We start from the raw sequence: 13,404 nt of genomic DNA, 5'->3' as shown, positions 1-13,404 counted from the left end.
TTTAGACTGTGCAAACTGCCTAAATCGTCGGACACTCACCTCAAACCACGTCAAGCTGTTGAAAACCTCACATGGTCATGAGTTGCTCATGTGATCTCATGTGGTCTATAAAAATGGTCAGTTGGTTAGCAAATAACAGCACTAGCAACCAAGACGAAACCTTTGTCTGTACTTTTTCCAAAACTTTTTCCACTTTTTCCAAAGCTCATAAACTAGTCTGTTTGAGATCATTTAACAATTGAATGGGGAGGCAAGTGTCTGATGATTTAGGTATGCAGCTTCCACAATGTCACCTGACAGCCATAAACTTCATTATTTGTTACCTACATTAGCAGTCATATGTTTAAGATTATGAAAAACACTTTTTGTATATATATATATATATATATATATATATATATATGTATATATATATATATATATATATATATATATATATATATATATATATATATATATATATATATATATATGTGTCTGTGTGTGTGTGTGTGTCTGTGTGTGTATGTGTGTAAGTCTTTCTAGTTAAAGCTTAATTAGTGTAATGTCTGTTCTCGTTCAAGCATTTCAGCCAATCAGTCGTGTTGTGAGGAATGAGGGCGGGGTCTAAATAGCCCTACTTGGTGTAACGCCAACTTGTCTGACTGGAGTATTTCTACATGATCTATTGCACAGTTCTGATATTGCAATTATTATTATAAAATGTGGAAAATAGTAAAAACAAGGTTTGTTTTATGGGAAGGTATCCAAACTTTTGACTTGTAGTGTATATTAGCGTTGTAGTTGCAGAGCAAAACAAAAGAAGCAAACTTCAGACACTAAACCTCTCAACTATATTTGGGATCAGTATACAATTGTGTAAATTAGATTTTTTGCTGACCTATCAGTTTAAACACAGTTAAAGGTGGTGGGAGGTGGCAGTTAATACAGAGAGCTGTGGGCCAATCACACTTCACACTGAGAGCTAATTGCTCCACACTTGCAGTAGCTTGTAACACCAATGTCACGGACACGCTGCCTGCTTTTTCAGCCATGCTAGCTTGAAGGCAGACCTTGAATACTGAACGACCACATATACACTCTCCCCTCTCACCCACACACACTCAACACACACCTTAACAAAGAACCTGGAAGCAAACATGGTGCACAGACTATGAAAACACACATCACCAACATAAACTTTCATCAATGTTTACCCAGCCTGTGGATCAGACCACTTGATCTGCTTCTGCCCTAACAGACTGAAAACACTGACATTCAGCCTTGGAATCATGCGGCGATGAAGTCTCACGGAACAAGAATACACGTCTGTGGACAACTTGTTAAACTTTTGGCGCTGCACTGCGGTTAAATCCCCCATAATCAAGGATATGCATGGGTAAACCAGCTCTAAGTTTCTCTAGTCTGTGCTCTTTTAATGTCCAGAGTATAACTGATAACACTAGAAAAAACAAACTAGCTAGTGAAGCACTACTGATGGCTCATGGAGCTGTTCTTCCCTTGTAAGAGGTAATGTTTATTTTTACATATTCTACACGCTTAACTGGAATTTTTAGGCCATGGACATTTAAGCCATGCTAACTTACATTACATCGATGGGCTAGTGACAGGCTTGCTGTCTGCTGTCCGTAAGACATTGCTGACATGGATACATTTACAAATTTCATGTTTAGTCTGTTCCCACCTTAATAAGTCTACCTTCCCACCCACACTTAGCTCAAAAATTCTCAAGACTGTCTTCAGACGTGCTCATTATAAGATCACCTCTGTCCCCGTGAGACTAACATCAATGTGGCTGTGTTTCTGACTCTTGCAGAGATACAAACCTCAATTTCGGCATCTGTGTTTATCATTTCCAGCGTAAGCTGCCCTGAAGGCTGCTGATTGCTTGTTACTGCTAATTTTAGCAATATGAATGAACTGAATGTCTGCTTGGAAGCATAGAAAATCTAATTGTAAGCTTTTAAAAATAGAGTGGCTTGAAAAATAACAGAGAAAAAAATGTGACTTCTGTGTTTTCAAGTATTGCTTGGTATGCTGAGTAATGATAGTGTAACTAGAACAGAAAGGAATCACAGGAAAAAAAGACCTAAACCTTATCAAAAGGGTAAATGAAAAGCTCCTAACCACAATTAACTCAATTAGTTCAGATGCAGTAGACAGATGGTTTCAGGATGGAGCGGCAGGAGTTTGACACTTAGTCCTATGTTTTCCGTTCACATATGCTCAAACATATGGTAACAACAGCATATGGTGTCTACACCCAACACGCACAATTTTTTTAAATGTTTGACTTGATAACATGTAATCAGTCCCTTCCATGCATGTACACCCCCCACAAAGAAGTCACATGTCTTGGGGTTCTACTGAGACATTCTTAAGTTTTATTTAGCAAAAAAAATGTGTTCTCTTTGAAACAATCACAGTGTTTTCTTGAAAACAGTCCAATCTGACACATGTTGCTTATGAAAGACACAAGAAGACAGGAGTTATACATTGATTATATGTCAGATATTAAGTTTAAAATTTGCTCTTTAAAAAGTTAAGAGGTGATAATCACCCTCTGGGGAATACCTGTAGAGCTGGTACAGGCCAGTGGAGACCAATGGACCTGTGTGAGGTATACTCTTTGGTGTTTGTGCTGTAAGGTGGAGGGCTGGGTGGGGCTGAACGGGGGGAAAGGCTCAGGAGGGGAGGCGCGTGGGTGGGGAGAAGGACACAAAGCAGAGGCAGGTAAAATAGCCCTCTCTCACCTCTGTTCCTGGAGTCTGACGCAGCATCCATACAAACTCCAGCACCGCCATGAAGATAGCTACTAATAGACCACACACCAGCACCACAAAGATCCCACCAATGTTCTCCATGCCAAGGCCTACACAACAGACACATACAAACGCACAAAGTTATCCACTCAGAGCACGGCAAACAAGATGCCGGTGGTGTAACAGTTAGCAGGAAGACTTTGAGACCTTTGGCTCTATGGTCCTCCTCTTTAGGACATTTGCCGCCGTCCCACCATTTCCTCTTGAGGATCTCCAGCCGGTTCTCCTCTTGCAGTTTGAGGATGGCCAGGTCAAACTCATCCCGGTACACTGAGCCTGCGCAAACACAAGGAATCAGAAAGAAAGCAGTGCTAATCACAAAGTACACCTCAATTATCTCACATTCACTTCATTCTGAAACATCAACTCATGACTGTTTCTGTTAATGCAATGGTTCCCAATACCAGTGTTGGGGGCAATGTAGCACAACGTAATGTGAATACTTTTTCCTATAGCAAAGCAGGCCACCTAGTAGCATCTCTAACACTTGTACTAATAGAGAAAGACCTTCTGCAGTGCAAAGAGAAATACAGCACACAGAGGAGCAACATTAGAAACATTTAACTCAAAAATAAACCAGCTTTGCAAGATGTTAAACGCAGATTATTTGAGAACTGACTAAATGTTCTTGTACACCAATTTAATGCAAACAAAAACGCATTTCGGAAATCATATTTACATTAATCAAATCAGTGAATTCATTTAGTCATTTGATTTTAAAGAAGTTTTCATCTCTAATAAAGTGGAAGTTTTAGCAACAGATGAGCTAATGCTAAAGCTAACGCTGGAGCTAGTCAGAGCAATGTTAGAGGCTTAGGAGGACTCACTGTATTTTACACAATGTCTTTCAGCAAAGTTTAGCGAAACCTTACAAAGAATGGCAGATATACGAGGGCATTAATATTGATATTTGCACATCATGTTTTAATCACAAATGTGAGCACTGAACAGTCCTGTTTAATCTGACAGATCTTAATATTTTTTCTGTAATGTTATTTATCCTTTGATATCATATTAAAGTGATTTTTAGCAAATAATGTAACCCAGACAAGGTTTAGCTTACCTTTGAACCTGCGTAAACAGAAAAGGGCACAGACCAACCAGAGAAACCATGACAGCGAATGTGAGCAGTGCAATGTGGGCAAAAACATCACCATAAACGTCTTATGTAATCTGTGCAAGCATCTAATTATCCTAACGTGAAACTGAGGGATAAAGATCCCCATGCTGAAGAAGAAAGACCTCTCCTCACCAACCTCTCTTACACAGGCCGCTCAGAAACAGCTTTGTGTGATTTACATTTTATTTATAAAGATTTTATTTAGAAGCAGCTCTTTTTTGACCGCTTCTACTGGCTAGTTCCTTCAATTTTACATAGCATCAGCCATTCATTATGTTAATCAGCATAACAGGCCATTTTGCTCCAAGAATGGACTAGTGACACGCTTTGTAACTGATTTATTGTGACTGGCTATTTCGTTCCAAATAAAGCAGTGAGAGGACTACTGGATTTTCCTTGCACTTCTCAGTTTCTAAAGACGGTGTGGGTTTTAGAGAGTATCGTAGAAGTAAAGCAACAAGCAATGAGATTTCCTTTTCCAGGAAGTGTTTTCCAACTCCTTTCCAAAATCCTCTCAATTAGCTAAAGAGTTCAGTCAGTTTGTGTGTGCCTGCAAAATCTACTGTCTCTTGACCTCACAACACTGCAGCAAACATGAGGTGACCAGCTAAGATCTCGTTAAACCTAGGGACCTCACCCAGAGGCATGCCAATGCCATAGCCCTTGGTGTCCAGCAGGCCCCCTATCTGTGTGAGATTGCAGTTGCGCTGCCGGTAGTATTCATTCATGGTGCTCTCCAGCAGGTAGGCGTAGTTGGAGTTCAGCACCCTGGCAATGCCCTCCTCAGTGCTCTTCACAAACACACTGGGCTGCTTGGAGTGCATGAAGTTCCACATGCGCTGGTACGTCTGGTAACGGGAGTTCTGACCAGAGAAAACAGAACAAGTTAGCATCTCTTCACGCCTGGTTACATACATGAGAAATTCTGCTGTTTCTGCGGCCTCCCCTTCAGGGACCAACAAGCTTGTACATTCACCGAAGCTTGTACATTCAGGCAGCATGACTGATGTAACTAATCAAAGACTTGATGATATGCTGACAGTTTGGAGTGGGCGTGATGGAGCAGGGCTGCTGTGAATCTGTCAAACAGGCAGGGCTCCACTAGGAAGCAGGTGAAGCCACACAGACTTAAAACACACAAAAAAATCACAGTGAGAGGCTGAGGAGCTCTCTGAAGAGGGCAAAGATATTGAATGGCAATGACATTAAGCCAGAGAACAGATAAAGCCTGAGCAGGTAAGAGCAGTGGTGACATGTCTGATAAGCCTGCTGACATGGCATTGATTCTGCGAGGACTGCTGTAGCAGTCGTGCTTGTGCCCTTGGAAAGACGACTTACCTGGAAGAAGGTCATGGTGGAGCCTCCGTGCATGGTGCCATACTCAATGGCCGTCTGGTCTGCCAGGTCGTCTACGGACTCGATGGGCACCTCCATCCTCTGCACAGTGAGGAAGGCGGCCAGGTTGGCCGTGTAGGAAGAGATGATGATGAGGGTGAAGGCCCACCTGGACATCGACAAAGAGAAAACTGAATGGAAAACAACTGCAGATCAGACCAAGACATAGATCCAGCAAAGAACTCTGGAGTCTAGTCTCCCAGCCCCAGATTAAACTTAATTAGGCATGGACACAGTTATATCACAGGCCCCTGTCCTTTTGTCCTCAGACTGTCCAAGTGCCCTCTTGGTCAAGTGTAGAATAACTGTGTTTTATATGGCCACTCTTCAGAACATATTTCAGTGAGACTTAGCTCAGCTTCGCTCCAGGAACAGAGCTCGGTAGTCAACTTGAGTTCAATGAGCTTCACTGCTCATGTGCCTACTCTGGTGCAGTAACAGCCTCCTATGGAGATTTCCCCTGAGTTACTTCGACCTGTCACGACCTGTTTTTGTTATTATAAAAAACGCAACTCCACCGATTTTGCACAATTTCTGCATAATTAAATGGTTAAGATGTAAATAAAGTAATTCAGTGTGGTTTGGTCTAAAATGCTTCTAGGGACACTTAGCAAGTCAGAATTTGTTCACAGTGGTGGTGATAGGAACCAGACGTCTGAAGAGTTTAATGCCTCTGGAAGTTCCCTCACAGAAAGTTATTACGTGAAATCGTTATATATGCGATACCTGAAGTCTGAGACATTGTTTTATGGTAGTTTTGTGATAAAATTTGTCCTATAATGTATTTCAGTTTAATTTAGTGCTGGAGGGATACAAGGACCCTTTATGCTATTGTGAGATCGGAACCTGAATGAGAACCACATCTTATCATTCTCCACTGACCTTGGCGCGCAGTGGTTTGAACGATCCATATAACCGACAGCACAATAACATGTTAGGAAAACAGACAGGCCGAGCGAAAGTGCAGCTTTACTGCTCACATCTACCATGTCTATTACTTACAGACCACTGGCCACTGGCGTTAGAGCAGAGAAAGAAGCTGTATTTAGAGAAAGAGAGATAGCAAGAGAGCGATTGTGTGTGTGTGCACTCTCACCATACTCCACTGACGCAGCGTGTGGAGAGCGCTCTGGGGGCAATAGTGGAGCCTTGCTGCATGAACCCCCCAACAGGAAACCAGAAGCTGTTCCCCAAAGAGTACTGATTAATAAGCAGACTACAGCGTCCCTTCAGGCAGGGGTGTGGATTGTACCACTCGTAGGGAGTGAGCCTGTGGAAGGAGGGAAAAAAAGAAAGACAAGAGAAAAGGCAAACACGGGCTAGTCAGGAACAACTTTAACAGTTGACAAAGCATGAAGTCACCTGCAGTCCCTGGTGGCTGTGTAACCTGTTTTTCAGTCCCAGAGGAGGAGTGTGGAGTGCATGGGCCTGCCTGTGACTGATGGCACTATAATGACACTCTGCAGAGTGTGCTGCAGAGTGTAGAACAGAGTCTCCCTCAGCAGTATGACAGCCTAGCATTACTGCGCTCTATGTCCGATATTTGCATGACAAGGAAAGCATCACAAGCTCAATTTTGAAGAGCAAATATTTCCACATCTATATGTGTATGTACATACACAGTGTTTTAAAGAGAAGGAATGAGCCATAGGTCAGCATGCACAGCCATGAGTTTGTTCAGCTGGGTAGAAATGACTAAAATTTCCTCACCGTTCAGCCATGGACTGATAAAACATGTATCAAAGACAAAAGTGCAGCAGTTTCTTTTATTGTAGCTTGAAGGGCCACAAAAAATAGAAATCATGATGTATAGTATTCCTTCTTGATTTTCTTTACGTACACTGTAAAAATAACTAAATAATAAATATTTTCACTGTCAAAGTACTGCTAATGCTAATTAAATGGTTAATCTGTTTTTTTTTAATGTTAATTGCATGTAAATGCAAAACACAATGTATTTTAACACTGCTGCTGTTAATTTACAGAAATAGAATGCAAATTTACAAAAACAAGTAATCATCTTTATTTAACAGGTATTTGCATTTATTTTAATGGTTGTTTCTGTTCTTATATTGTATTTCTGTTAGAATACTGTATATCAGAACTAGTTGAAATAGGGAAACTGGTGAATTACAGTAAAAGACAGTATTTATAAGAAATAAATGACTGTTATTTTATAGATTTGGCACCCCTGATGCTGTTTATTTTTAACAGTGTAGTAAAATTGCACCGGTTCCTCTTTGGGTCAGCAGGTGTCAGCATGGAGCTGGATAGTTACCTGGCTACCAGAAAGAGCACGCAGCTAACTGCCAGATACGCCAGCAACATGAAGAGCCAGACCCCTGGAGAGAATGGGTCCAGGAAGGAGAAATACCCCGGTCTTCTTCCCTAGAAATAGACAAAAGGAGTGTTGGAACACTCAAGGCAGGTTCCCAAGGCAGGTGACCTTTTTTGTATTGTTTTATTTCAACTGCCAAGACATCCAGGGGGATAATGGGCTTTTTTTTTAATTGCACTTGCTTGCATGGCTAAAAGAAAACACTTAGCTATCTGCCGCCTGTTCTTTGGTGAGCATGGGAAGGCCAATTACTGTAGAAACAGAACAGGAAAACAGCCTCTGCACAATAGTCATAACCAATTAGCCTGGTCCTTCTGCAGTTACATGTACAACTAGTGGTTGGCAATAACTTAACAGTCTCTTATTGGTGAGGCAGCTGCTGTGAAAGAGTTGAATCTATATACATTACAGATAGCTTGGAAAGATGGAGCTTTAAAGGGCCTATATCATGGAAAACTGAATTTTCCTCATCTATTTGAAAGAAAGAGTTTGATATAGGATGTTAACATTGCTAAAGTCTTACAACATACCAATCACTCCCCAGTGAATATATGGAAACTAAGCTGCAAAAGTAGTCCATTGTGAATTCACTGGTTTTGTGATGTCATTGAAAGCCAATACATTTTCATACATCTGCCTATTCAGCCTACAGCAATTTAGTTCCACCCATCTACACTGAAGTTATAATGAGTGTAAGATCTTATTCCCAAAAAAAGAGATCCTAATGCGTGCTCACGCATTAGCCTTACTAAGTCATGGCAACGCATTAGGATCTCGTTCCTACACCTTACTAAGTCGTGGCCACGACTTGATTATCTTGTTCCCACACCTTATTTTTTTTTATACAGCACCAGCGGGGTTCTATACTATATACATTGCAGATACCTTAGAGAGGTGGAGCTTTAAAGGACCCATACCATGACTGAATATTTCTCATCCATTTTAAATGAAAGTTATATAGTGATATAGTCTGTAAACACTGTCTAAAGTTTTAAAACGTACTGCATTCACATACATCTGCCTATTCAGCCTACAGCAGTTTAGCTCTGCCTATTCATGCTGAAGTTATAAGAAGTGTTTCAGCCTAGACTTCTTTTTGAATGAGGCACAATAACAAAAACAGCCTGTTTAACTCTAAGGGATAAAGAGAGGCTGGAAAATGGTCATTTAAAAATGATTTATGACTGTTTACATAAAACCACACAAATGTCATAAGTGGACATCAAGGAAAAAACGCAAATACAAGAAAGTATAGGGGCCCTTTAATTACAATCGGCATAAGCAGTTTTAAAATTAGAATATTATATCTTATGACATAATTAACAATTTGTAACTATTACATAGAAACCTCAAGCACAAAAATGAGGTTTCTAATACTGCTGAGATGATTAAATATTCTGCAATTGGGCCTGCACCAAGGCAAAAATTCATTAATGTGCCTGTAATTACCCCCCATATTAGTGTAATTGAGCGACATAAGAATTGAGCTGGAGATCGGGAGAGCTGTAATTACAGCTGTGAATTAAAGCAGGCCTGTCTGCAGAGGATGCTCAGGCACTCCACGAGAACGAGCCGTTTGAGGAGCAGCATCAGAGCTGTCAACGATCACTCGCACCAACAGCGTTAAGCAACTGCATTAAGCGACAGAAGGAGAGATCTGGGCGAGTATACTGTACATACGAGCGTGCAAGTGCGGTTCTGTACGTGAGCCGGAACCCTAATTGTATTGTCAAGCGGCACTGACGGAGGCTCGCATATGGAGCTCACAGGGTTTGTTGACTCAAGTTCAGCACTACGGCAATCTGCTGCGAGCTGAAGCAAGCGCTTTGTTTACAGCCCTTCTCTAAACTCACTTTTTAGTTTACACAAAGGCGCAATCAACAAAGTGCAGCAAGTAGTAGAGCAGCAGCGCAGCAGAAGCCAGCTGGAATGAGCAGCAGAACACAGAGAGTGAGAGTGCCCCACGCTGTTCATTAATGTGTGCTGTGATACTCGCGTTTACTCAGCGTTCAGTGCCGAGCAATGCAGAACCACAACATGAAGACTGAAAGCACTTTGTGCAGCAAAGCATAGTGCTGGGTGGTACTGATACAATTCAATATTGGAATAGTTTCCAAATACAGTGGCCCCCAAAAGTATTCAGACACTTTAATGATTGGTTCTTTGGGGTACTTCATAAAATGTGTTTTCCAGGGAAAAATACTTTTACATAAGACTTTGTGTGGAGAATTCCAACCAGGCTACTAAAGTCTGGGGCTGTTTTTCTTGCAGTGGTGTTGGGGAGCTTGTGTTCACTGATGGGATCGTGATCTCTGAAGTATACAAAGGCATTTTAGATAGAAACGTGTAGAGGTCTGCAAAGAAACCCCTCAAACAATGATGCCTTTTTGAAAAGAATACTAATAAAAGAAAATGACTTGAATGGTCTATTTAAAATTAGTACCAGTTGGGTTGACATTTTGTTTCCTCACACAATGAACTTACTACATTTTTAAGTATGTCCAAATACTTTCGGGGGGCACTGCATATGTAATTTTTAACTTATAACACACAGCCTTTTGAATGGTAGGGATACTGCTTACTTATGCATGACCCAAGATTAGGAGAATTTTGCACCCATTTAGTTGACATCGGAAGGTTATATATATTGTGTGCCCACAAGAAGTAGATCAACCTATTTAAAATGGAAACACAGCTTCCCTGGGGCTTTAAGCCCACTGTGAACTGCTCGATAACAGCAGTCTTTCATGTTTATTTATGCCACATGGAGATAAAATCTCGACCACATTCTGTGGCAGACTCTGTGATATCAATTATGTTCATAAAGACCATAAGTGAATATATAATGAATGTGTCAGCCAGGATCACAGGGTGGGCATCACAGTGGCATGGCAGCATGGTGGGGATAGCGCTAGCGCCTCACAGCAAGAAGGGCCTGGGTTCGATTCCCCAGCTGGGCAACCCGGGGTACTTTCTGTGTTCTGAGTTTGCATTTTCTCCACGTGTCTGTGTGTGTGACCCTCCTCGTGCTCTGTTTTTTTCCCCACAGACCAAAGATGTGCTATCAGGCGAACTAGAGACTGAATGCGTACGTCTGTGTGTCTGCCTGATGATGGACTGGCGACCTGACCCAGGAGGATAAGCAGCTTAGAAAACGTGTGTGTGTGGTATCAGAGAGTTACTGGATGTGCAAGATGTCAGAGAGCCGAACCTGCCTTTTCAGAATATTCATCATACAGACTTTTTCAGCTGTAAAATCAAACGCCGGCCAAAGGAACAGTAACTTGAGGGCAAATCTGCCTCCACTCTGTCCAGTCCAGCACGGGCTCTCAGATATCTCCAGGCTCTTACGTAACATGTTTTTCTTTGGCTGTGTGTGCTGGAGGTGTGCAGCAAAAAGTTTCTCTCCGCGACAACGACAGGAAATGTCTTCTCCGGGAGTAACGCTGCCTGAGAATGTCAAAATAAACGCCTGCACTGGTGTCAGCCGCAGGAGGCAGGGAAGGAGCTGATGAAGGAACAGGAAGTAAACAGCAATCTGGCCCTTCATCACCATCTACAGCCAGGCTTTGGGGGCCGTTTGGTTTCCAGAGCCATTACTTTTTTATAAAATGACAAAAACCTCTCAGTCTAGGCCTCAGTAGACACGAACATGTGTGAAATGCTTCTGCAGTTTCGCTGTCCTGCTGACTGTGCTTCAGGTCAGCCAGCAGGAGTGAAGGCTTTGTGGTACAGGAGAGCAGGCTGGAGGGATAGAATCCCTTTCTCCATGCTTGACACCTTGAAAAACGTGTGGCCAATGGGAACATAACACCCGTCATGGCTAGAGTGGCTCCAGGATGAGAAAAGGCCTAGAGCGAGTGTCCTGCTTTATGGGCTGCAGGCCAGAGGGCCTCTCTCTTTCTCTCTCTCTCTCTCTTTCTGTTATTCTTTTTCTGCTTCTCCCCCTCAAACACTCAAACACACACAAAATCCTTTTTTAATATACAGCATCATGATAGAGGATTATACTATGTCCCACATTTGAATTCCAGGTTTGGAAACACAATTTTCACTTATTTTTCACCATTTTACATTTGTTATTGCAGACTCACAAATTTGCAAGACAGCTAAGGTGTGTTTGGGTAGTTGCTTGAGTGTGAATATTAGTGTCTCTTGGAAATGGTGTCTGTAAGTTTGTAAAGATGGAAGAGTTAAAGCGACAGTAGGTGCACAAAAACAAATTAAATACTGACATTTGATATTACACTCAGTGTTGGATGTTTTTGTGTAATTTGTGCAATGTGTTAATGTATTTTATTAATATGTTATGAATGACTTGTATTGATTGAAAGCTGAATAAATTAAATGGTGGTCTCTGACATTTTTTCAATATTCCTGTACATGTAATAGGAATTTCAAGCCAAACTATAACCTTAACCTCAGTAACTAAAAACAGTGTTGTCCTTTTAGTTTAAAGAAAACCATACAGGTTTTTGTAATAAGCACTTTACAAAGTTACAAGTACAAATTGTACAGCTCCTGACCAAGCAGATTAGTTTACTTTGGATTTCCTACAAAGTCAGGACATTTTTGTTCTGAAAATGTACAAAAACAAACACAAACACACACCCCATTATGGCGACTGGGCCTAACTCCTCTGAGGGTAACTCATGAATCTGCCATTGCTCCCCGTGCCCAGCCCCCTCAATTAGCTAATCTAACTAATTAGTCATTTTATCTCTATCCTCACTCTCTCACTTTTACAGACAGACGTCATTTCACATAGGCCACTCGCTCAGTTTACATCGGACGAGTGGCGGCTAGCGGCAGCAGCTAGGGAATTTAAAGCAGTGACTTTCTTCACTTCTGCTGCATCTATAATAAATACCACATTCATGGAGTGCACTCAATCACACACTGGTCATGGTCCACTGTGTGTCGCCTCACACAATAACACGGCACATTGCGCGCTGCGATGGATAAAAACAGCATTCTCCAACATGTAATGATGACAAGGCTGGAGGCCGCGCTTTATTCCATTTTCTATCATTATTGATCAGCTGCAAAATTTCATTTAAAGCTCGGAATAAGCAAAAAGGGATTTCTTGTAAGGATCGGTGGTGCGCAAGATCAATAGCCAGTGGATTAGATCTAAACAAGCGCAAGCTATTCAGATATTGAATGGAACGACCGGGCTAAGGCTAAGGGTGCTGGATAAGAGAGGAGCTGAGAGGTTGCCAAGGGCCAGAGTGGAACACAGCTCTGCTGTGGAGAGACTCTATGCTGCGCTACAGTTGCTCCACAGAGCCGTACAAGCGCATTTCATCACTTCATCTCGCCCTGATTTACTTATGTCAGAACCGCATGGCATTCGCCTTCTGTCTTCTCTACTTCTACTCCTGTTCTTTTGCTTCTTTTTTTTCTCCTGCTTGACTCTGTCTCTCTCCCCTCCTCTTTGTCTGCGTCTGTCTTTCGCCATTGTTTTCCATCACATTTTCTCTCTCTCTCTTACACACAAGCAGCCTGTCTCTTATAATCACCCTCTTTTTCCTCCCTCCTGCTCTCCAGCTCTGATTTAGGGAGCAGCGTGGTGGAGTATCTGAACGTGTGTGGGTGGGTGTTTGTTTTTATACAAGTCCTGGCTTTGTAGGAAAACCAGAAAAAAACTGTCAGGATGAACAAAATGGTTTTAACTTTGTAATGTGCTTTTTAAAAAAGCTACATGTTTCATTTGCTTAAAACTGAAT

The 13,404-nt window shown here is 41.8% G+C and overlaps 1 protein-coding gene across 1 annotated transcript in view; it reads right to left on the bottom strand.

Annotated features, from left to right (window-relative positions):
* grik4 (glutamate receptor, ionotropic, kainate 4) overlaps positions 1 to 13,404 on the bottom strand; it is a 300,984-nt gene that overhangs the window by 3,087 nt on the left and 284,493 nt on the right. Inside the window, exons 13-18 of the mRNA XM_036560909.1 lie at positions 7,616 to 7,725; positions 6,434 to 6,607; positions 5,281 to 5,446; positions 4,580 to 4,805; positions 2,970 to 3,098; positions 2,754 to 2,872 (exon numbers count right to left, since the gene is read on the bottom strand). Coding sequence (XP_036416802.1) covers positions 2,754 to 2,872; positions 2,970 to 3,098; positions 4,580 to 4,805; positions 5,281 to 5,446; positions 6,434 to 6,607; positions 7,616 to 7,725 — 924 coding nt within the window. The remainder of the gene's footprint in view (positions 1 to 2,753; positions 2,873 to 2,969; positions 3,099 to 4,579; positions 4,806 to 5,280; positions 5,447 to 6,433; positions 6,608 to 7,615; positions 7,726 to 13,404) is intronic.

Source organism: Colossoma macropomum, unplaced genomic scaffold (assembly GCF_904425465.1).
Source record: "Colossoma macropomum unplaced genomic scaffold, Colossoma_macropomum, whole genome shotgun sequence".
Taxonomy (NCBI): Eukaryota; Metazoa; Chordata; class Actinopteri; order Characiformes; family Serrasalmidae; genus Colossoma; species Colossoma macropomum.
Note: the sequence above shows the minus strand (reverse complement) of the source record. Positions and strands in the feature narration are given on the sequence as shown.